This window comes from Myotis daubentonii, chromosome 7 (genome assembly GCF_963259705.1).
Source record: "Myotis daubentonii chromosome 7, mMyoDau2.1, whole genome shotgun sequence".
Classification (NCBI taxonomy): domain Eukaryota; kingdom Metazoa; phylum Chordata; class Mammalia; order Chiroptera; family Vespertilionidae; genus Myotis; species Myotis daubentonii.
The window spans coordinates 87,259,860-87,282,850 of record NC_081846.1 but is presented as its reverse complement, the minus strand read 5'-3'; the positions used below and the strand labels follow the sequence as shown (position 1 = coordinate 87,282,850).

Here is a 22,991-nt window from a genome sequence, read left to right as displayed (position 1 = left end):
TGCAGCCCCGGCTGTGGGGGATGGAGAGCGGCAGGCCTCCCGGCCTTTCTGCTGGGGAACCGTCCATCCCTGGTTTCCTGGTGCCCTGGGCTCCCTGGCTCCCTCTCCCGCATATCACCCTGTAGCGGCCCAATTTCTCCCCCGTTCCCCTCCCAGCCCAGGAGATCCTCATGGACAGCAAGGCGTGCTCCCTCGGGCCTGTATCCCCACCCAGCACCTGGCACAAGGCTGGCGCACATAGGCATTGGGCGGGCATGGCCACAGGAACTGCCCCAGGAGTTAAGCAACAACTAATCTCTTTCTACTTTGCTTGGGTGGGACAGGTCACATTCACATTTCAGAAGCGCAGCTCCTGGAAGGAGAGGACGTGCCCAACCTATTTCTCCCTCATGGCACTGTGTTATCCACGCAGCGACGCTGGCTGCAGCGACGAGGCCTGCAGAGCGCAGTCGCAGGGCCAGGCAGGGCACTGCTCCCGCATTCCACAACACGGCAGGAGTGACCCTGAGCCACAGCCCTTGGGACACGGATCAATCCTGCAACAACGACTTAGGTGAATAAACTAGTGCTTTCTGGGCACTGCTGCTGGCTTCTCCCTCGAGTGGACAACCTGGACATAGGCAGTGGGAGAGACCCCCCCCCCCCTCAGAGGGCAATGTACCCCACCAACACCTGTAATTTTGCCATTAGTGATTCATTCCTTGGGGCTAATTACTGTTGTGTTTCCATGCTTCCCAGCAGGGGCAAGGCACTGTTGCTCCAAAACATGCTCTGCGATGCCCCGTCCTCTCTGACGACGATCATGGCACAGAGGAGCGCCAGCGTGCGGCCCGAGCTCACTGACTAGCTGAGTGGTCGTGGGAAGCCCTTCGATGCTGGGAACCTCAGTTTTCTCCTCTAGGACTTGGGGAGAACATCGCCCACATTCCAGGGTGTCGGGAGGACTGGATATGGTGCCACCGGCCCGCACCCAACAGAGTGCCTGGAGTGAAACGGGAGTGTCCTGTTGGTGTCCACACGAGACCCAGAAAAGTACGTGATTGTCCGGCGCGCGCTCTGTGCCAGAAGCTGTTCTGCATGCTTCGCACACTCGTCGTCTAAGCCTCACGCCCACCCAGGTGGGTGCGGCTGTGTCCCCGTCTTCGAGGTGGGGACACCGAGTCTCACGCAGGTTAAACCGCAGCCCCAGGACAAACGGCAGGTTGTGAACTCTGCCCCACCCTGTTCCGCCGACACCCCCGGGGGTGGGACGGGAAATGGCCAAGACGAGGGGGCCCTAGCAGGACAGGAGAGGGCCCAGCGGATCACCTCCCACCTTGCAGGACCGTTCCACCGGGCAGCTCCTCCCAGGCCTGCCTCATTTCTGCACATCAAGATGGGCTTTGCTCCGGGCCCCTCCTGCCCTGGGCTGGCCACACGGGCTCTCTCTAAAGCCCAGAGCCAGGCAGCGTCTCTTCTGCGAGAAGCCAGCACTCATCCAAGATCAAAGAGCAGGCCGCCTATCAGACACGCTCCTCATGAAACTTTTACAGGCCAGCCTCCATTATGAATGAGCTGTCTGTGCCGCACCTTCCCGGAGCGGGGAGCCGAGGCTCTCGGAGCGCGGGGTGGCGGTGGGCCTCCGGGTCAGATTTCCCAGGTTCCCATCCCAGCCGTGCTGCTCACTAGGAGGCTGTGGCCGGAGGGGGCAGCCAGCCTCACTGTGCTGGGTTTCCCTACTTGACAAGCCGAGTGGCAATGCGCCCTCCTCCTAGATCAGTGATGGCGAACCTTTTGAGCTCGGCGTGCCAGCATTTTGAAAAACCCTAACTTAACTCTGGTGCCGTGTCCCATATAGAAATTTTTTGATATTTGCAACCACAGTAAAACAAAGACTTATATTTTTGGTATTTATTTTATATATTTAAATGCCATTTAACAAAGACAAATCAACCAAAAAAATGAGTTCGCGTGTCACCTCTGACACGCGTATCATAGGTTCGCCATCACTGTACTAGGGTGTCGATGAGGGGAGGGGATATGACCCGGAGGCTGTGGCTGCCCAGAGAGGGGAAGGTCTGCCTGGAGGGTCTCTGGGGGCCATCACATCGCTGTGAGCCAAGGCCCCGCACCTCTGTCACGCAGTCCTCACATGGCCACAGAGGCTGGCGCATTGGCCCTACGAACAGCCTGGTCCCAGGGTTTCCGGGCTCCGCGTGCCTGCTGTCCAGCTGCTCTGAAGAAGTGGTCGGCCACAGTGGGTTTTTAGGGAGTGCTCCCTGGAGACAGAGGAGAGCAAGGAGCCTGGGGGAGAGGGGGAGGTGGGGAGGGGAAGGGGGCGGGGGCGGCGGCGGCGGTGCAAGGCCCTGGTGGGTGGCCCCAGGCCCACGCAACCTCTTGCCCCAGGAGCCAGGTGGGCTTGCCCTTGGAAGTCTCATCCTCCCACAAGTTTTTGAAAACCACAAACAACGTCAGTGCTCTATGAACCATGAGCCTGGTGTGTTGTGCCAAGAATCAAGGAGGAAAATGCCCACATATCTTTCGGTGTCCCCCCCCTCCCATCCACCCCTTCCTCGGTGACTGGCTGAGGACAGAGCTGTGGGGCCCAGGACAATGCAAGTGAGTCACAGGCTGTGCAAACGTGCTTGCTGCTCTCACGACGGCGGACAGTCTTCATGGAACACTGACCTTGGGAAAGCCATCTTCCAAGGCCCCGGCCTGGAGGTTCACGAGCTCAGCCAGCAACAGCAAAGAAACGACTTTCTTCAGAGCACACAGGGAGGGCTAAGCACCCCATTAATATGCAGGCGCCGGCATCAGGCATCCTCACAGCGCTCTCGGGGGCCTCTGGGTAATTGGCAGGTGTGACAAAGTGTGCGGATGATGGTGGGAGGTGGGTACTCACACCCACCAGCTGGCGTCCCTCCCTTTCCTTAAAGGGCTGGAGTCAGCATGTTGACTTTGTATGAACTGAGAGGTAAGCCCCAGAACCATGTGTCCCAACAAGTGCCCCCTCCCCTCCCCTGAGCAGGGTGGCCTTGGGCCGTGACCGCTGCCGCAACCACAGCTCCTGATCTGCAGGGGAGTGGTCAGTGGTGGTCGGGTCCAGAATCGAGGCAGGTGCTGGGGGTCATGGACATCTCGGTCAGGTATGGAGCCGGGGTAGCAGGAGAGAGGAGGGGACTGTCCTTCCAATGGCTGAGACGTCACTATCCACTGCTCCCCAACCCGCACCCCAAATGCTCACCTCCTTCTGCAAGTTGAGAATATGAATCGATTTTGGTCAACTTGAGGGCACTGGATCTGGGCACAGGTAATGAAAGGAACAGGGGATTTGTAATACCCCCAGGTGTTACTTCAGAGTCCTCATCACTGGAGCCACGCCCTGCGGGCTCTGACTCTGCAAAGCCAACAGAAGTCATTGGGCCACTTTCCTGGGTACAGAATGAGCAAGGCAGTCTGTGGGCGCCTGTGAAAAAGCAGATTCCCAGGCCCCGCTCCAGCCTGAAAGAACCAGAAGCTCTAGGGCAGGGGCCCGGGAATGTGGGTCTTTCAGACATACCCCAGTCAGACCTTCAGCCAGGTTTGAGAACTGCGGCACGAGATGGTCTCTAACCTTCCGGCTGGAAGTGGCTGGAATGGGTCCTCTCTGGAACCCCGGGCAGGCTGGGATGGGAAGGACCCAAGCGACACGGTGAGTGGAAGGCCAACCCCCACCCCGGAGCCAGGAACATGAGCTTCCACCTTCCCGGCCAGCGCACGAGTGAACCGAGCCCCGGGCAGCCTACACTCCCGCTTGCAGGACACTGAGGAACGGGGAGCCTGGCCGAGGCCCTGCCATGTCTCAGCCTAGGTCCCCACAACACGCGGGCGAGCCAGTTCCCAAGGGCAGTCTCCAGGCAGTGGGGAGCACGGGGCCTGCTTCTCACCCTGAGAAAGGGCTCTCAGCCTCAGGAGCATGTCCCGGGGGTGAGGGTGAGGGGTGGGGGTCACGAGAGAACTCTGCCTGACCAGCAAGAACACTCCCTCCAGCCATGTGCCTCCCCATCACCTGTGGTTTACAGGTAAGAGGTGCTGCACCAGGAGTCCAGGGCCAGGGCATTCCCCTTCCGGAAGGCTCTGAGCATTAGCAAGCTCTGCTCCTGTCGGGTCTGCACCTCCTGCTGCTGAAAGGACAACGTCCTTCCGGGGGTAGAGACCTCCTCTCTTCATCCCCAGTGGTGACTTCCTCCGCCCAATTCCCCACCTTCCTGTGCCACAGCCACCGACAGTAGTTCGTCCAAGGGCATGGCGCGGCCTGCCCCTGCCACACAGGTCCCGTGCCTGCAGTCAACCTCCTTCTCTGACAGGCCAATGGAGTAGCAACAGTGATAACAACCATTATTAGCATCTACGGAATGTTTCCAAACTCTCACTTAAATTACCCCATTTAACTCCCAAAGTAACTCAGTAGGTGGCGTAGGTACCCTTACTATGCATTATGCCCTTTGACAGATGAGAAAACCGAGGCTCATTCCTTCAGCTTGGTCAGTGCCAGGGTACAAGCCCATAGAGCCTGGCAGGGCTGGGGACAGCAGTGCCCCTGCAGGCCGGGCAGGGCAAGGAGGCCGCGGTGGAGCACTGCCCGGAGTCCTGGGCACTGGCGCTCTGTCACGCGGCGACTGGACCATGAGAGCCAGAGTGGACCAGGTCCCGGGTGCCTGCGCAGAGGCCTGTGCACGGAGCCGGAGGCAGGAGCCTCGAGGCGGGCTGACAGGAGACGACACCGCGCCTCATTTGCTGAGCAGCGTTTGTGTAATTAGGCACATTTGCTGCTGGCAAGGAGGAGGAGCGGCCACAACAGCGGCTTCTGGACCGGGCTGCACCAGGCTGCCCCATACTAATCACAGGGCCTGGGCCACAAGGGCCGCTTTCCTCCTGAGCCCTGCCCGTTTCTTACCTGGGACACTGAGGGCAGGGGTGAAGGGGCGGGCTTTGCAGCAGTCGCCTCGTCCCCTGTGGCCTGGCTGGGACCCAGTGCCCTGAGGACAAGGTGGGGCCACTGGACGCCAGGCCAGCAGGATGCGGGGAACAGTGCTGCTGCCACGGCCGGGTGTGAACGGACCAGCCCTCCTTGGCTCCTCAACCCTCGAACAGAAGCAAGCCCAGCGGCTGTGCAGGGCACGCCCTATGGGGGTGGGGACACCTCTGAGCCTGTGTCTGCATCTGCGAGCTGCAGATTTAACCCACCTCACAGGGCCACCGGAAAGCGAGGGAACAGCAGACCGGCTCCAGGGCACAAATTCCTCACGCCCTGTACTGTACGTGGTGATGCTGGGCTCACCACTGGGACTGGTGATCCCAAATGAGCTGGAGAACAACTTTCCGAGAGGTCCCCGTCCTAAGCCCTGGGACCTGGGAATGGGAGCTTCTGCAGCAAAGAGCCGTCGCAGACGTTGAGTACAGGACCGTTCTGGGTTGCCCCGTGGCCCTCAGCACAATCACAGGTGCCCTGATGAGGGAGGCAGAGGGAGAAAGGACCGCAGAGGAGGATGGCCACGCGAGGACAGAAGCCGGGGAGGAAGGCAACGCGAAGAGAGGCAGGGCCTGTGAGCCAAGGAAAGGATTCTCTCCTGGAGCCGCCAGGAGGAAACGGTTCTCCCAGCACCGACTCCTCCAGTCCTCTGGCCTCCAGAGCTCCGAGACCAGATCGGCCCTGGTTAACCCACCGAGTGAGGCGCTTCCTCACAGCAGCAGCAGGAGACTCAGCGCCCTGCAGCTACCCAGGGAGGTGAAAGCACCACCGAGCCAGTGAGGGACAAGACCGTTTGTGCAGGCCACTGGCCGGGCCGGACTTCTGCGACCTGCCATCGTCACCTACTTCTCCAGGTGCTCTGCCCACACGCTGCGCCCCCCTGCCTAGGAAGGGGGCAGGCCCAGAGGGCGGATGTGGCCCGTGTCCAGCCCAGAGCTGGTGAGGGCGAAGCCTGGAGAAGACGCAGGGCGACCTCCTGCCACAGCTCCACTCGCACAGGGAGGGACAGCACTAGGACCCCCATTCAGCGACCAGGTCCTGCCTGCACAGTGTCTCAAACCCGCGCCTGCAGCAGGCGTGGCACATGCAGACCGTGGCCCTGCCTGGAGCTGACTCTGCAGGTCCGGGCCTGGGCACCTGCATTCCTAACAGGCAGGGGCAGTGCCCTCACCGAGGGTGGTCTGTGCTCTTTGGATTCGGTGGAACCTGCTCAGGGGTCCTGGAGTCACACATGTGCTCCCGAGAGAGGCCAGTGTGTGTGGCCGAGGGGCTGGGCTCAGGGTGGGAATGGGATTTCCAACTCCCCACCCCCGTGTGGGTGACCCTCGTGCCAGCTACCTATCCTCTCTGTGCTGCCTGCACCTGTAAAGCAGGGTGACACGGAGCGCACGCTCACCGGCTGTTGCAGGAGTGAGATGAAACAGGAAGTGTTAAACAGCCACAGGTCAGAGTTAATCCGAGAAATCGCATTCGCCATGGGGGCGGGGGGGAACTTCTCCTATCAGCTTGGGGAGATGTGAGCCGGGATGTTCCCCTGCAGTGAGGGGCCTGCTGGCGCCCCTCCGGGAGCTCTCTGCACTGAGCACGCCTTCGCGGCCCTGGGACCCGGCAGGGAATCACTTCCCGCAGACCTGCTGTGCCCAGGACCCGTGTCGCCGAACCAGCCAAACTTGTCTCAAGAGCAGAAAATCAGCAACTCCAACCCCCTCCTAGAAGGGACTCAGCTCCCTTAACACGCTTAGGTTCGCAGATGCCACCAACTGAGCAATTTCCGGGGAGCCACTTGCTCCAAATGTACGCATCTCCCCGAAGCTGCTGGAACTGGCCTCAGTCCCCGGAAGCTGCTGGAACTGGCCTCAGTCCCCCAAGGCTGCTGGAACTGGCCTCAGTCCCCGGCAGCAGCCGAGGCCTGCGAGGTGGGCGGGCTGTGGTGGGCGCATGGCTGCAGCAGCAGGTCCTGCCTCGTCCACGAGAACCAGCCACATGCGCCGAAACGTGTCGGAAGACAGGGAGACAATGTCCACATCTGGGACAATGGGAACAACACGCTAAACAGTGATAACCAGAGACTATAACTCACAGACCATCACAAATATCAATGCATTTATTTGGAAAAGAGAAATGGGGGAGAAGGCACAGCTAGCTGTTCCTCACAGGAGCATGCTAGCAGATAAATGTGGGAGGAGTGACGTGCACTGAAAGGTGGCACTTGGCAAAGACGGGTAACGCCTGTTTCCGGCAAGAGCCGCCATGGAGGTTGCAGTTTGGGGTGCCAATGTGAGGAGGAGGAGGAGGGTATGCACACATTAGCAACGTGACTGCTTTGTCATTACAGAGTGGCCAACCTCAAACTGGGGAAACGCACCTGAACTGAGCGATCACAACTCATCCAGGGTGAGACGTATCCCCTCGGCCTGCCCCCGGCAGGAAGGGCACAGCATCGCTTTTCTCGTTATTCCCCAAAACATAAAGTCTGAATTTAATCCGAGGCAACATCAGACAAGCCCAGGAGGACGTTTCATGCAGTAATTGGGCTGCCCCCTGCAAAAATGCCACGGTCATGAAGAGAGACTGAGCGACCGTCCCAGATTAAAGGTGCTGATAGAGATAAGACAACTAAATGCAAAAGCTGGGTCCCAAACCAGGGAAAAAGACATGAGCAGGCGCCTGGCCAGATCCGGGCAAGACCCACAAGTTGGTTCATAGCACATCTGAGGAAGTGGTGAAGGGTATTATGGAAATCTTTGTACTATTTTTGCAACTGTTTTTATATGTCTGAAATTATTCCAAAGTAAAATACATTTTTAAAAAGAAAATAAAAATCCCAGGTTTGATCTGCTGTGGGGAGGAAAGGAAATGTGTGCCCAGAATAGGAGTCACCTGAGGTCGGGTCCCCTCTCAGTCACCGGCCCCAGACCAGGCAGAGCGCGTGCTTTGAATATAGTGAGTGCTCAGCAAGTGCTCACTGCCTCTACTCGGTCGGGAGCCGGGAGAGCAGTGGGTGGGATGCATGGAGGGCTGTGCACTCAGCACACAGTGATGGTGCACCTACTGTGCGCCAGCCACTGGCAGAGCCTGCTGGGAGGCAGGTGTGAACCCACAGTGCGGTAGTGCGGTGGAATCCAGGGAAGGGTCCCACGGGGTGTGCGGGTCCCAGTGCCCCCAGAGGAGGTGCCCCTCGGCTGAGGCTTAGAGGATCTGAGGAGACGCCCGGAGGAGGCCGGGGCCAGTGGGAATCGTGCGCCATTCTGGGCAGGCTGGGCAGCTGGAGCCGAGACACAGGAACATGCGGCAGGGGTGTGAGTGCTGGAACCACAAACAGCACGTGGGCAGGTGAGGTGGCTGGGTCAAGAGGGGCCACAGAGCAGCTGGTCCTGTGCAGTAGGCCCCTCCGGGCAGGTGTGGAGCAGCAGGTATGCTGGGGGGAGGGGAAGGCCGTGGCCTCTCTTCTGAAAGCAGACACGGGGGTAGCATGGGCATGGCTCATCAGGTAATAAAGACCAAGAAAAGTGACGTCGGCTACAGGCCTCAAGGGGTGTGGTGGGACAGCACTGGCGTCTCCCTACCTGCGGTCTCAAAGCAGGAGCAAAAGAGGCCCCAAAGTCTGACTCTGAGCTTGTCCTTATAAGCAGGGTGACCCTGGAACTCAGTGTCCAAGTCGGGACACTTCAGAGAGCAAAAGGGGTGTGATGAATTTTTATGCCTGGACAACATGTAAGGAAGGTCAGCATACTTCTATGGGACCTTTGGCCTGAAGGGGCTCCCACTGCCGGGGTACAGAGCCCCAGGTGCGTGTGGACCCGCCAGGAGAGTCGGCAGCCTTGGAAGTGGTGAGGTGGGAACCAGAGGGAGCTGGGTGTCCACATCCCACCCACACAGCCACTCGGGGTCCCGCTCAGTGCACCCGTGGGTGGCAAAGGTGACGATGCAGATCAGGAACTCCAAAAAGAAAGACGGAGGCAGGAGAGCGGCCGGGGCTGGCAGCCTGGCTTCCCTGGTGCGGGGAGACTGCACGCCGAGGCGGCGGGCCGAGGGCAGAACTTACCCGTGCACGCCGTGGGCAGAGTGTGGCTCGTAATGGTACCTTCCCTCCTGGTGTCTCATGTCAATCGGTAAGGGAGCATGGAACGGTGGCCAAAGGTGCTGCGGCACTGCACGGGGGAGAGAGACAGGACTTCAAAACCTTGCCCTTCCCTGGAGAAGCCATTTTCAAAGGGCTTTAAAGCTCAATGAATTTCAGAGCAAAAGCAGTCAGGACGGGGGGCTCCGGGGTGCCCGGCTATCACACACCCACGAAGGGGGATGAATAAATAATCAAAGTCAGCCGGAGAACCTACATCACTCACATAAAAGATCCCCAACCGCGCTCTTGACAAAGACAAGCAGCTAAGCGCTCTTTGAACTCGGGGAGATTACAGGCTGGGCCGCAAATCAGGGCTGACAGAGCCGACAGGCTTCTGCCCATCCCGGCCTTGGCTGGGTGGCTCCAGGAGCCCTGGGTGACGGCACCCACGCCAGCCACAGTCACCCGGAGCTCTGTGAAGCCAGGGCCCGCTCCGCTGCAGCCAGCAGACACCTATGCGGGCATGTTAATTCCCCAGCTCTTGCCATTAATTACTGACCCTAAGCGCGCTGGCGGGGCCTCCGAGCTGTAAATGCCGACGCGTGAGCATCGGTTTCCAGAGGTGAGTCAGCCCCTGTCTGCACTTGGCCTGCCCTCAACAAATCATCATGGTAATTGTAGGATGCTCTTTGCTTATTAAGAAAAAATTCCTGGGTACCCTGGAGGCAAACGTAATTATAGGTGCCAGGAAAACAAGCCTCTTTAAAAAGTAGTTAGACTGGAGAAAGGGCTAAGGCGTGGGGATTTCTCCACGGCCTCACTCACGCGGAAGGCCTGGCCAGTGGGAGTCAGCGGTGAGGCTGACCTGCTGGCTGGCTTTGAGCCGCGGCCGCTTGTCTTCCATGCACGCGGGGCAGCAGCCCGCCGGGCCTGCCCTAATAAAGGCGCCCAGACACTGCTGCTCACGTGCAGACTCTGGGACTGCTCTGTAAACGCTACCCGCTCTGATTTTACTGTGGTAAAATACATACAACAGGACACTTACCGTTTTAATCATGCCTGAGTGCACAGCACAGGTGAGCACGTTCACATTGCTGTGCCATCACTGCCACCACCCATCAGGGGACTTTCCGTCTTCCCCAGCTGAATCCCGGGGCCCCTCGCACAACCCCCATCTCCCCACCCTGGCCAGGCGACCCCCATCCTAGCTCTGTCTCTATGAATGCGGCTACTCCAGGCCCCTCTACGGTATTTGTCCTCTCGTGCCCGGTGCATTTCACGAAGCATCATGTCCTCAGTGCTCATCCACTGTACCCTGTGTCCGAAGGGTAGGCCACGTTCTGGTCATCCATTCATCCCTTGAGGGACACTTGGTTTGAATGCTCTGAACTCTTAACAAGAGTTAAAACTTTTCTCCTGACATTTTAAGCTTAATTTTTACATATTCAATTTTATCTTCATAATTCCACAATACTGGCATCTTCCAGGGGGACTTGCGACAAAGAAAACCAATTTCTCACCCTGATTAAATCAATCTCCCAGACTCCAGAAATCTTGGGCTCCCAGGGGAACTGGCCTCTAATAACAGAGGACAGCGCCTCCTGCTTCCACACAGGGACACACTGGGCTTCGGGAACCCTCGGGGAGCCCAGCAGGGAAGCAGTGCCACCTCCACAGAGGTGCCAGAGGCGCAGGAAAGGGCCTGTATGGTTTCTTCAATGCGGCCAGGCAGACCGAACCACAGCACTGTTAACAAATGTTTCCCTGCATTTCCGAAAGCCCCCCGGGGCAGCCAGGGTGGGTGTTATTGCACCCATTTCACAGATGAGAAAATGGAGGCCAAGGGTGATTTCAGCTCAGTCACGGGGCTGAAAAATGGCAGAGCCAGGAGAGTCCAGGGCCCTGGACAGCTGGTCATAGCTTTTCCCTCTGCCCAGCATGAATGAACACTCAGAGGCAGCCCTGATGCAAGGGGAGTGCCTGGGCCTCCTGTCCCCGCCTTGCTCACCCACTGTATTTAGCAAATGCACACAGTATCAGGCCTGTTCTAAGCACTTTGTGAATATCAACTCCTAGGTCTTCACAGCAACCTCAAGCTGCACTCACCCCAGAATTCCTGGTGTCCCGCTCTCCACCCCCAGTACCTGTGTGTCCTTTTCAACCCAGAGTTCCACCGACAGGGTTGAAGGGGGTCCCTTAATGCAATATCAGATTCCCCCAGCCCACCCCGACCAGGCCCCACCTAAGCAGCTGTGAGCGGGGATGTGTCAAGATTAATGCAGCTTGTTCAGGTCTAAAGAGCTCCAGCCGCCACAGGGATGACGTGTGTGTGCTAGTTTCCCAGGCAAACGTGAACTGGAGTGGCGCCAAGGCTGACCTGCCGCTCCACCAAACCAGGCTGTGCATGTGCCTGTGTGTATGTGTGTGTGTCTGTGTGTATGTGTGTGCACCTGTGTATGTGTCTGTGCGTGTGTGCATGTGCGTGTGTGCCTGTGTTATGTGCGTGTGTGCCTGTGTGTATGTGCGTGTGCCTGTGTGTGTCCCTGTGTGTATGTGCCTGTGTGCCTGTGTGAATGTGTGTGTGCCAGTGTGTATGTGCCTGTGTGCATGTGTGCCTGTGTGTGTGCCTGTGTGTATATGCATGTGTGCCTGTGTGTGTTCCTGTGTGTATGTGCGTGTGTGCCTGTGTGTGTGCCTGTGTGTATGTGTGCGTGCCAGTGTGTATGTGCCTGTGTGCATGTGTGCATGTGTGTGTGTGCCTGTGTGCCTGTGTGTATGTGCGTGTGTGCATGTGTGTATGTGTGTGTGCCTGTATGTGTGCCTGTGTCCCTGTGTGTATGTGCGTGTGTGCCTGTGTGTATGTGTGTATGCCACTGTGTATGTGCGTGTGTGCATGTGTGCATGTGTGTGTGCCTGTGTGCCTGTGTGTATGTGCCTGTGTGTATGTGCCTGTGTGTGTTGGGGAGGAGGAGCCTGGGCTTCTGGGAGGAGGCGTGAGGGACAGCCATCCAGAGTCCCGCCTCAGTCAGGGCTGCTCCCTCTTTTTGGCCGGTCCCTGGGGTAACAGCTGTGGAGGTGACATGGGAAGTGGCTTTCTCTTTCTCGAGTCAGAGGGGCAGGGCAGGGCCTGGGCACCTCTGCTGCCCTCCAAGCAGCTGAGGCCCATGGGATGAGCAGGCAGCAGGGGTTCTGGCCACAGCCCTTTGCCCTCTTGTTACCACTTGGCGTCCTGAGAAGGAGCCTGGGAACACGTGTTAGCGGTTCACCCATCCAGGCATTGATGTGTTAGGTCAGTCGGCAGCTTGGGTGTGGCCCAGTGCCCACCGGGTCAGGCAGGGAAGTGCCACAGGCACTCACCGCAGTGAAGCCCGCGGCCTCCTGGGCCTTTGCTATGGCACCGAGGATCCTTTTCTTGCCAGGAAGCACATGGAGAGCAATGGCCAGGCAGCTCATGGCTCCACCAGCTCCCCCCATGGAGCCCTAGGTGCTGCCAGCTTTGCTATGGCACCAAGGATCCTTTTCTTGCCAGGAAGCACATGGAGAGCAATGGCCAGGCAGCTCATGGCTCCACCGGCTCCCCCCATGGAGCCCTAGGTGCTGCCAGCAGCCAGCACCCAGGAGGCCCTCAGCAGCAGGGTCTCAGAGGACTAACATCCACACATAGCCCCTGGGGTGGCCCCAGGGCGGATGGACGTGTGCCTGCCCACCTTCAGAGGGACCAGTCCGCTCACAGCAGGGGGCTAAGCATGCAGCAGACAGGTAGCAGTAACCACTCATCCTTTCATCCCTTCCTTCCTTAGTTCACTCCTTTATCCACTTATTCACCTGCCTGGTATCTGGGCATGCTCTGAGCAGGCAATGCTCTAGGGCCCTGGAGCAGTGCAGTGACGGCAGCCGCGGTGCCACCTTCACAGAGCCGTGCAGCTCTCCCGAGGACACAAGCCGTGAACAAACTAGCAAATATATTTACACCATAATGTCAGGGACGGCGAAGCTCAGAGGAAACGGGCTGGGCACGGGGCAGAGAGGGGGTGGGATGTGGGTGGGAGTAAGGGCTCCCGCAGGACAGGTGCACCAGGCGGGGGGACGGCAAGTGCAAAGGGAAGACTCAGGATGTCGGCGCCAGGAGCAGAGGGTGGAGGTGAGAGAGACAGGGGAGAAGGTCCCATAAGCCTGGTCGTGTTGTGGGAAGGACTCGGATTATTTTGGATGCGGGGGTGGGGTGAGGGGAGAAGGGTTCTGAGCAGGAAATCAAAAGGCCACAGGAGCAGGCCAGGTGGTGTGGGGCTGGCATGCGCCTTGGCCAGGAACCCCAGGTGGGCCCTGCCACTAGTGACCATGGGACTTGGGAGAAATTATGTCCCCTTTTCTGGGTCTCCCATTAGCCATCTGCACAATGAGGACTGGGTGAGCTCTAATTTCCTTCCTACCAGACAGTCCTGCTATTTGTGAGCGGTCACCACGCCTCTGGGAAAGGGCCACACCTGTCTCAGCCAGGGACACACCAAGGCGTCCTGAGGGACCCGAGCAGGGCGTGGGAGGGACCCGAGCAGGCCACAGAGGGACCCTGAGCAGGCTGCGGGAGGGACCTTGAGCAGCCATGGGAGGGACCCTGAGCAGGCCACAGAGGGACCCTGAGCAGGCGCAGAGGGGCCCCAAGCAGGCGCAGAGGGGCTCCGGTGCAGGCTCTGCTTCGTCTTTGTGGCCCTATCTGTACAACGCACTGACCCAGTGGCCCTCTACCTCCTCTCAGCCCATCAGCCACAGGGCCTGTCAGTGAAGCCACTTGTAAGACAGCCCCCAAAACCGTCTCTGGGACCAACTGTGCCCCCGGTAAACTGAGGGTGAAGGCTGACCCTGGAGCATATGAGGCTTGAGAACCTTTCAGACCAGCAAGGCCTGGCCCCGACCCCCTGAAGGAACCTTCCAGAGGCAGCTGCTTAGCCTGGGCCCCTGGGCCAGGCCCCGGGGGGGACGCCACGGTGGACTCGGCGGGCAGTCACTGCCAACAGCCCAGGACCAAGAGGATGAGCAAGAACAAGAGCTGCCTTCGGTGACATGCGGAAGGAGGCCCTTCCACACGTTGTTCTCATTGTGGGCTCTTTTTCCAAGTTAAACAAAAACCCCAGCCCGGCATCCTCCCGGCAGCGGGGAGGACACACCACATGCCGGCTCTCGGCGCGGCTCTCTTTAAGTTCCGAGGGAGAGACTCTCAGCTGGGGCTTTTCTGTGGCTGCCCGACCCCCTGAAAGAATGCACATTTGGTTTTGATCCCACACAGAAAGACCAACAGTCTGAGCAGCGAGGATGGTGGCATCTGGCTTTTTTCTTACCCCAGAATTTTCCTGTGCTAAGGTTTAAGTGCCCAGTGCTCCTCGCTGGTGGTCCCAGGGAGGCAGCGTTACACGGCAGTGTCGCTGGTTTAAGGATCTCGCTGTGTGAGCGCGAAGGCCAAAGGGAAGGTGAAACGGGTGGGGAGGCTCCCCTGTGAGCCGGCTCTAGTTCATCCCCACGCATCAGACATGAGGACTCCGGTGAATTTCTGCCGGAGCGGATGGGCGGGGTCAGCAGGGGCTCAGACAAAGAAGCAGGAAACTGGGTCACGGAAACATGACGGGGCAGCTGTGTGAGCAGCTGGAGGATTCCCTTCAGGTGAAGTCATGTGCTGCTGCAGCTCCGAGGCACTGCCAGGGGGCTGAGCTCGGAGCGGGCCCACAGCTGGAGGGTAGCGTGGTGAAGGCAACCGTCGCCCAGGAGAGCCGGGTGTGTTGGGGACGCGCCAGCCCCAGCTGTCCGGTTCCTAGAGGCTAGCATGGTCTCCAGGTGCTGTGTCTCTTCCGTCGAGACTGAGGAAGGCCTTAGCTCGGACTCCTGGTTCCTGCGAGCAGAGCTGCCTTGCCCTGCCACTGCCCGAGGGGCGGCACAGGTATCCTGGCAGGAGGCTGTCCCGGCACAAGGCAGGCCTGAGGAACGACGAAGCACAACCCCACCCCGAGCAGCCGGGGGGACTCGGGAGGGAGGCCGGGGGCCAGAGCAGGTCACGGGTCCCCATCCTTCTCGGGCAGCTGGCCCAGGCCCTGGGGCCACGGTGCGGGAGGCCAGTGCCGGGCGCCTCGTGGCGACTGGACGGGCTCCAGGTGGCCTCTGTCAGCAGAAGTGGAGGCATCCTAGCCTGGCCTGGCTGGGCCAGAGAAAGATGTACTGGCCCCCAACTTCTCTCACACGACGGGGGGCTCTGCTTGGGATGCCCAATTAATGACTAGCCGACCACGTTCCTTCCACTTATAACTCCTCGCAAGTGACAAGAGCTCCGAGTGAAGGGTCTTCGTCTGTAAAGGCGGAAGGACACGCCGTGCCGCGTGTCCGCAGTGTCTGCACAGAGCCGACCTCCGGCCTCTGGGGAGACTGAGTCAGGCCCCTGTTTAGTCACGGAGGAACTTTCCCCTGACCCCCATGCATCAGACAGGAACTCAGACGCGCACCCGCGGTTGATGTGCCCCCGTGCGCACGCAGGGCTCCTGCTCACCGAGGTGCAGAGCGGGAGCGGGTGCGGGCAGGATGCCACATCATGGCTTTGGGCGCTGCAGGAAAAGTCTCCTACAAGTGAACCTGCTGACCGCCACCCCATTCCAGTGGGCCCATCCCCAGGGGGTCAGGCCAGCTACTCTGAGCGCCAGCCGGGCCCACTTTCCGTTCCCTAGTGTCTGTGCCCTCACTGGCCAGGACACAACAAGCAAGTGAGGGGACTCACAGGTGGCCTGGTCGTTCTAGCGAGTAAACAGCGCCATGAATTCTGTTTGAAAGGATGGTGTTTTTATAAAGGCACACATATCCCTGCCTCACCTTCCCCCAGCCACATCACCCAGTGCTGCAGCCGTGACTTGGCCCTCAGCAAAGTCAGCGGCAAAGACGCTTCAGCAGAGCGTGTGTGACCGGGTCCCAGGGAGGTACCACCTCCCGTGTGCGGGAGGATGGTGGTCCAGCGGGTGGACCCCCTTAATGATCCAACTGCCTTAAAGCAAACCCAGCTCTGCCCCCAAGAAGCGAGGGGATCAATGATCTGACAAGTGCACGTCTGACAAGACTGGCGTCCCACAGAGAGAGACTGCCACTCCATCTCCCTCGACGCCTGCTCACCAATTAAACCGTTTAACCCGCAGGGGACGGGGACGGGGACGGGAAGACGCTCTGCTAATGACAACTGTTCATCGTTGGGAAGAGATGGAGACCTCTTATTTTTGCCCCCTTGACCTGGACACTTCAGCGGGACACTGGCTGGCTGCCTGCTGGGGACAGTCTCTGTTTCAGCCCTGAAGGGGCTCGTCACGGATCCCACAGGGCAGGACACCTCGCTCTCCCCTGCTCCTGTGAGGCCCCAGCCCCACTCCTCGGAAAACTGGAGCGCAGGCTTCCCAGAATACACCAGAAATGGCAACACTAGTGTCCGAGAAGGGGCTGACCAAGGGAGATGACATCGCCCAGACACGTGGCGCCCCTGACGTGGCCTTGACCACACAGGCCGCGGGCTCACCCGGTTCCAGCTCCTCAGCCTCCTCCGAATCCACAGTGGAGCTGCCCACCACCAGGGCCCAGCTCTCAACCCCGGGCCCAGGCCCAGCTAAGGCCTCCCGCCGGTCAGTGGGCGAGGGCCCTGCTTGAGTGCTCTGGAGACCCAGGGTACGAGGCGCAGCTCCTGCACCAGGGGCAGCTCCGCAGAGGATGTCTGACCCCATGTGGCAGGTGGGTCCGCGCGGCACAGGCTCAAGGAAGGGAGGTTCCCACGCAGCCCGGAGCAGCCGGGAAGGCCCTCTGGAAAGGCGGTCTCGGGGCTGGCCCCGAAGGGGAGACCCCGAGGGAAGGGAGAAGAGGATCCTTCCTCGGGCCCAGGCAGTGCAGACAGAGCCCAGAAGACTCGATGGTGTCCCACACGGAGCTGTGTGGCCTGAATCCTGGCCTGAACTTTGGGCCTCTCCTGTTCATGGGACGAAGAACACCTCTGCCTGGGGTCCCCTGGGAATTAAATGATGCGCACACGTCACAGGAGGCACTGTGAGCACCTGAGGCACGGACATCAGCGCTTCTCCGGCCCCAGAACCGCCTGCGGCTTTGTAAACTGCTGGGCCCTGCAGGCGTGGCGACGATCGCGCTGTCCTGTGGACTCCGGGGGCCTGAGCACCAGGAGGACGCAGGCTCCGAAGGTCACCACTCCTGAGCTTCTCCGCGCTGCGGAACAAAGGTGCGTGCCGGGCTGGGAGAAGCCCCACGAGAGGGCACGCACCCAAGCGGCTTGGGTGGCCTCGGTGGACTCTGAAACGCTGCAGACAGGTGACTCAGATGGCCACGGCCTCTCCCAGCGGGCACGGCGCCACCGGCCCGGCCTCAGAGCTCGAAGGCAGGCGAGTCAGGGGAGTCCAGGAGCGCCTCCTTCCCGGGGCCAGGCCTTCTGCCTGCGAATGGCACCACCACCCAGCAAGCCCAGGCAGGCTGCTTCCCAGGCCTCTGCTGATGCTGATGCCCCGCCCCGCCCCGCCCCGCCCCGCAGGAAGCACTTAATAAGAATCATAATATCCTGAATGGCACTCCACAGCGGGCAATTAAAAAGCGTTTCTGTCTCACTGGGGGGAGGGGAAATGAAAATCAGACAGGAAATTCCAACACCACAGCTGGCTGGTGTCCTGCGGGCTGAGGCCCAGCCTGCTCTCTCTCACAGCCAGTCCCGCCCCCACACAGAGCGCGGTAGGACCAGGGCCCGCCCGTGCACACCCCCACCCCGGAGTCACAGGCTGGCCTTTCCAAGAAGGTGCTGCTTGACAAAATATGACAAAGTAGATGCTGGAAAGAGCGCAGGAGGCCGGGCCAGCGCCAGCTGCTGCACCAGGGCAGGCCCCGAGCTCTGCAGACAGCGGGCAGGGCTACAGGGAGAAGTGCTCTCTGTGAGGGCTGGCAACGCGCCTGCTCCAAGGCCCCCGGGAGAGGCAGGCTCCTGTCCACAGGCCCTCAGCTCAGGAGCCCGGCCGTCCCGGGACCAGTCCCTTCCCAGCCTCCGTAACTGGGAGAGTAAATGTCTGTCACTCGCGCCCTCCAGTCTGCGGTATTTCGGTTACACAACCCGATCTGACTGAGACATGCTCGGATGGTGAGGCCAAGATACGGGGAACAGGCCCCAGGAGGCAGATGGGACCTGGGCCAGAGGCCACAGGGACGTGGTGGACAGCACTGGGCTGCAGCGGACACCGTGGCCCAGCCGGGCCCCATCACTGATGCTCTTTGCCTGCCTGTGCCTTGGTTTGCTCATCTGTGCAATGCAGGCAGCGGCAGGACCCACACCAGAGGGACACCATGGAGCAGAGCCAGCCCTGCGAGGACCTGGGAGTGCCAGAGGCCCTCTCCACGACCTCGTGCCCTCAGCTAGGGGTGGGGATGGGGGGAGCTCGAGGCACCCTGAGGAGACGGGGAATGAATGTGTTGCCCAATGGTCAGGGTAGATGAGTGGGGTCCCACTTAGAAAACCTTAGGACCAAAAATACCTTAGCGAAGGCCAAACCCGATCGAGTTTGAAGTGTCCTGGCCACAGAATCTGTTCCAAAGGAAGTGAAGTCAGGACCCCAAACCCACAGCCGACTGCAGCCCAGGGGCTGTGGCTCCACAGGTGTGCCCGGCAGACCTCCAAGCGACCTCGCAGAGAACAGAGCCCAGGCCACGGGCCTGGAGTGAGTGGCCTGTGAGGCCCCGCGGTCCAGGCTCCTGCCGCCTGTTCCCGAGGCAGGGGGCCAGTGTGGCCCAGCACTGCCCGGCTCACCTGCACAAGCGTTCCCTGGAGTCCTGTCACCCTCAACAGGTTCACCTGCCCACTTGTACCAGCAGCCCTGGCAGCTTCGATGCTGTCCCGTCACTGCCCGAAAGCCCACTGTCACGGGAGATGGGGATCCGACGTGTCACGCCACTCTGCTTCCCTCCACAGCACCCGGCCCTTCCTGCAGGTCTAGCAAGAGCTCAGTCTGGCGCTGGTCTTGCTGCAGCCCCCAGAGCGCTGAGAGCCTGTGGCCGTTCTGCTGCCGTTCTTGAGGGGCCACAGCGCGGGGTCCCACCAGGCACGGGGGCGCATTCCCAGGCTGGCGAAGGCAGCCCTCACTCCAGGGTGTGCTCTGAGGCAGCGCCTGCCAAAGCCAGTGTCTGAGATGCAAAACCCGGCCTGGGGCCTGCCGGGAGGACAGCCTGCAAGCACCTCTGAGCACGGCACTCAGGTGCATGCGCTTGCGTCCCCCCGTGACAGCTGGTCACACAGCTTCCCTTCCCCAGCAGCAGCCTCTGGAGGGCACCTCGGCGCCCTGGCCGGTGCCGTCCCAGCCGCAAGGTGTACTCGTCTCCTAAAAGCAGTGGTTCTCAACCATCCTAATGCCATGACCCTTTAATACAGCTCCTCATGTTGTGGCAACCCCCAACCATAAAATTATTTTCGTTGCTACTTCATAACTGTAATGTTGCTACTGTTATGAATCGTAATGTAAATATCTGATATGCAGGATGTATTTTCATTGTTCGCGACCCACAGGTTGAGAACCGCTGCCTTACAGGGATATTTTCCTTAAAACATTCTCTACCCCAAACTAGTCTCTCTCTTAGTGCCAACTGTCAAATGCAGCCCTGGCCCCAGCATACAGTGCACATGCTATCTTAAATCTCCTGTAGTCACACACAAAAAAGACCCTAAAAAAGAAACTGGTAATAATCCTATATAATAAAACCCTAATATGCAAATCAACCGAACGACCGAACAGCAGAAGGCCTGTCCAGGCCACCTTCCAGGCGACCACACTATGACATGCACTGGTGCCAGGCCAGCCAAGGTGGGTGCGATGGATTGGTCAGGGGGCCCTGCATCACCCCATGATTGCCCCGCAGAGGGAGGCCCAGGCCAGCCAAGTGATGGCACCCTATGCCTGTCACCCACAGAGGGAGGTGACCAGTGGTGGGGAAGAGGGGGCAGTACCATACAGATGGCAAGCAGTGGCAGTGGTGGGGGCGTGGCCAGCTGCTGGCAGCCGGGGGAAGGAAAGCCCGAAAGGCCCTGATTGCCAGCCAGGCCTAGGGACCCTACCCGAGGGGTCCTGGATTGTGAGAGGGTGCAGGCCAGGCTGACGGACAACCCCCCACCCCGCCCCCATGCACAAATTTCATGCACCGGGCCTGTAGTCTTCATATAAATTCATTGACTCAGCATATCCAAAATATTATTTCAATATATGATCAACATAAAAGTCATTAACAAGTTATTTTGTATTCTTTACTTTATACTAACTCTTTAAAGTCGCTGTGTAGTTTATACACATCGCAGCTCAGAGCAGCTGCATTCGAAGTGCTCAGCAGCCACGGGGGTGGAGCGGCTGCTACTGAACCCACAGCCCTAACCCGTTATCACTGAACTGCGACTGTTCAGACGTCCAGTCGAGGTTAAGAAAAGCCTCGACGGCACAAAAACATGGTGATGAACATTCTCCCCACAACTCAGTTCTTCCTCACGTCTCACTCTTAACTATTTGGTCAATTCCTGCCCTTCCGCCCTTGCTTCCACCCACTGGACTCCCAGGGTCGTTCCTTCTGCACCTTGGCCTCAGGGCAGAGCAGAGTGAGTCAGCCACCCACTGCCTTTCCCACAGGCTTGGGCAGGTGCTCCCGAGACCTTCTGACAAAAAGAGAGTCCCAGTGTGAACCCTGAGGACTAAGAAGGGTTCCTGGGGGAGCCCTGGGCTCATTTTTTTTTTTTAATGCAGAGCCTAACAGTCATTCTGCACAGAGGCCTCTCATCAGAACCGCACTCAGAGGGCAGCCTGCACTGAACCACCTGCCTCAGCACCCCAGCCTTTAGCACCGAGTTCCTGGAGTGCTAAGCAGCAGGACTGAGGCTCTCCCCATCCAACTGAGGATGTGCCCCTTTGACCACCAGGGCCAGCAGCAGGGACTTCTGTCTAGATAAGCCCACTTTCCCTGCTGGAGCTGACCATGTCTCACCAGAGCAGAGCAGGCCTGGGTGGAGTGCACCACCACGGAGCGAGGCTGCCTAGCTGGCGAGGCCTGGCCCCGGCCGCCGCACGGCCTGCCGGCTCCCGGCCGCCCTGCAGCACTCTCGGGTTGCCGCACAGCAGGGCTGTATCACTGTCAAGCGTTTGCACTAAATAACGTCTCCTTTTTCACCACACCCCAACTTAGGGATTCCTGTTGGCATTGAATTGGCGCCAACGACCATCTGTTGACACCAGAAAGCAAAGCACATGCAGGACTGTGCGGGGCGGGGATGTGGAAAACACTGGCCAAGCCACGCGACGCCTCCGGAAGCCCGCTCCCTGGGCGGCACTGGTTCTGCGTAATTCCGACCAACGGGCTAGGTGGGGGTTCCAGCACATGCCATTCCCACACCCTCCCCACCCTCCAGCCCACCACCTCACCTCCACCTGCTGCTCGCGGGAACCGGGGTTCCCTGCATCTGGACACTGGAGGTCCCACTGGCAGGACTCGAGGCCAGGCCACGGGACCCCCAGGAGCAGCAATTCCCCCTTTTTGCTGGCAGAGAAACTGAGACGCAGAAAAGATGGCCGCGTGACTCCACCCACTGGCCCTGAGCAGGGCCAGAACCTTGTTTCCTAGAATAAGACTGTGTGAGAGGAGAGAGAGGAAAACAACTCCAAAGGCTTCCTGGACATCAGAAACCCTCTTGCAAAACAGTATTTTGATGAGCTAAGTGTGAATGAAAAGCAGAAGGAATCTATGTCCTTGAAAATAAACAGGGTTAAAATACAGGGCAAACTCACACACACAACGTGTTTCGGGCCAGAGAAACCAGAGCTGTCCTTCCTTCCACACACCCAAGAGCAGCCTGGCCCGTCCACCCCTTTAAGGTATCTGTGGGCCCCGACCCTGCTCTGCGGGCCCAGGTCTACCCCAGCAACGGGGATCTAGAGGCGGGATCCTTGACGGTCAGCCCCGGTCCTGTCGTTGCCTGGAGAACGGAGTACAAGCCCAGCGTCGTCCTAGCACGCTCCCGATCCTGCCCTCAAACTGGCCCCAGGACCAGACCCCAGAAGGCCGTCCCTCCTCCACAGCTCCAGCCTGCAACAGTGCTCACTGTGCCCAAGAGTCCCTCCCCACCCCGGCCTGTCTCCTCATCACACCAATTCACAAGCAAGTCCAGTTCACTCGTGCCTCCTCTAGGATGCTTTCTAGACCTTTCTGCCCCTCTTCAAATCAGGCAGAAGATCTGCCCTCTGAGCCCATTTCCTCAAAGCTGGAGTCCAGCACCTGGGCCGGAGGGAGTGAGGAATAGTGCCCCATGGTCCGTGAATGAATGAGCGGGGGATGAGGGAGTGACGCTCCTCACTACAGGAAAGGAGAGCGTGAGGCCGGCAGGGTGGCCACCAGCTGCTGACAGTCTGCATGCATTAATGCAGGACCGGGGAGAAAGCCCGCCGCACAGCGAGGCAGGCAGAGCAGGAGCAGACAGGCATGGCCATGGCCACGCAGCGACATTCCCGTCAACGACGCACCGCGTATATGATGGTGGACCCATGAAATCATAACGGAGCTACCTAATGCGGTAGCACCACGCATCACTTGCATGTTGTGGCGATGCCGGCGAAAATAACAGGACAGCATGGGCAGTCATGGACAGTATGCAATACTTGATAATAAACGACATGCTACTGGCTATGTGTTCACTATACTATACTTATGAAAGTTATTTTAGAATATTGTATTTCTGCTTTTAAAAATAAAGATGAAAAAGATGGATGAGAGCAGAGTAGCAGACAGAGTAGTAGTAGAAAGAGCAGAGTATCAGACTGAGTACTAGTAGACAGAGCAGAGTAGCAGACAGAGTACTAGTAGACAGAGCAGAGTGGGAGAGGGGACTAGTAGACAGAGTGGAGTGGGAGAGAGGACTAG

The 22,991-nt window shown here is 59.3% G+C and overlaps 1 protein-coding gene across 1 annotated transcript in view; it reads right to left on the bottom strand.

Annotated features, from left to right (window-relative positions):
- Window positions 1-9,147, bottom strand: part of GLI2 (GLI family zinc finger 2) — a 51,374-nt gene extending 42,227 nt beyond the window's left edge. The window contains exon 1 of the mRNA XM_059704710.1: window positions 9,039-9,147. Coding sequence (XP_059560693.1) covers window positions 9,039-9,097 — 59 coding nt within the window. The 5' untranslated portion in view covers window positions 9,098-9,147. The remainder of the gene's footprint in view (window positions 1-9,038) is intronic.
- Between the last annotated feature and the right edge of the window lie 13,844 nt (window positions 9,148-22,991).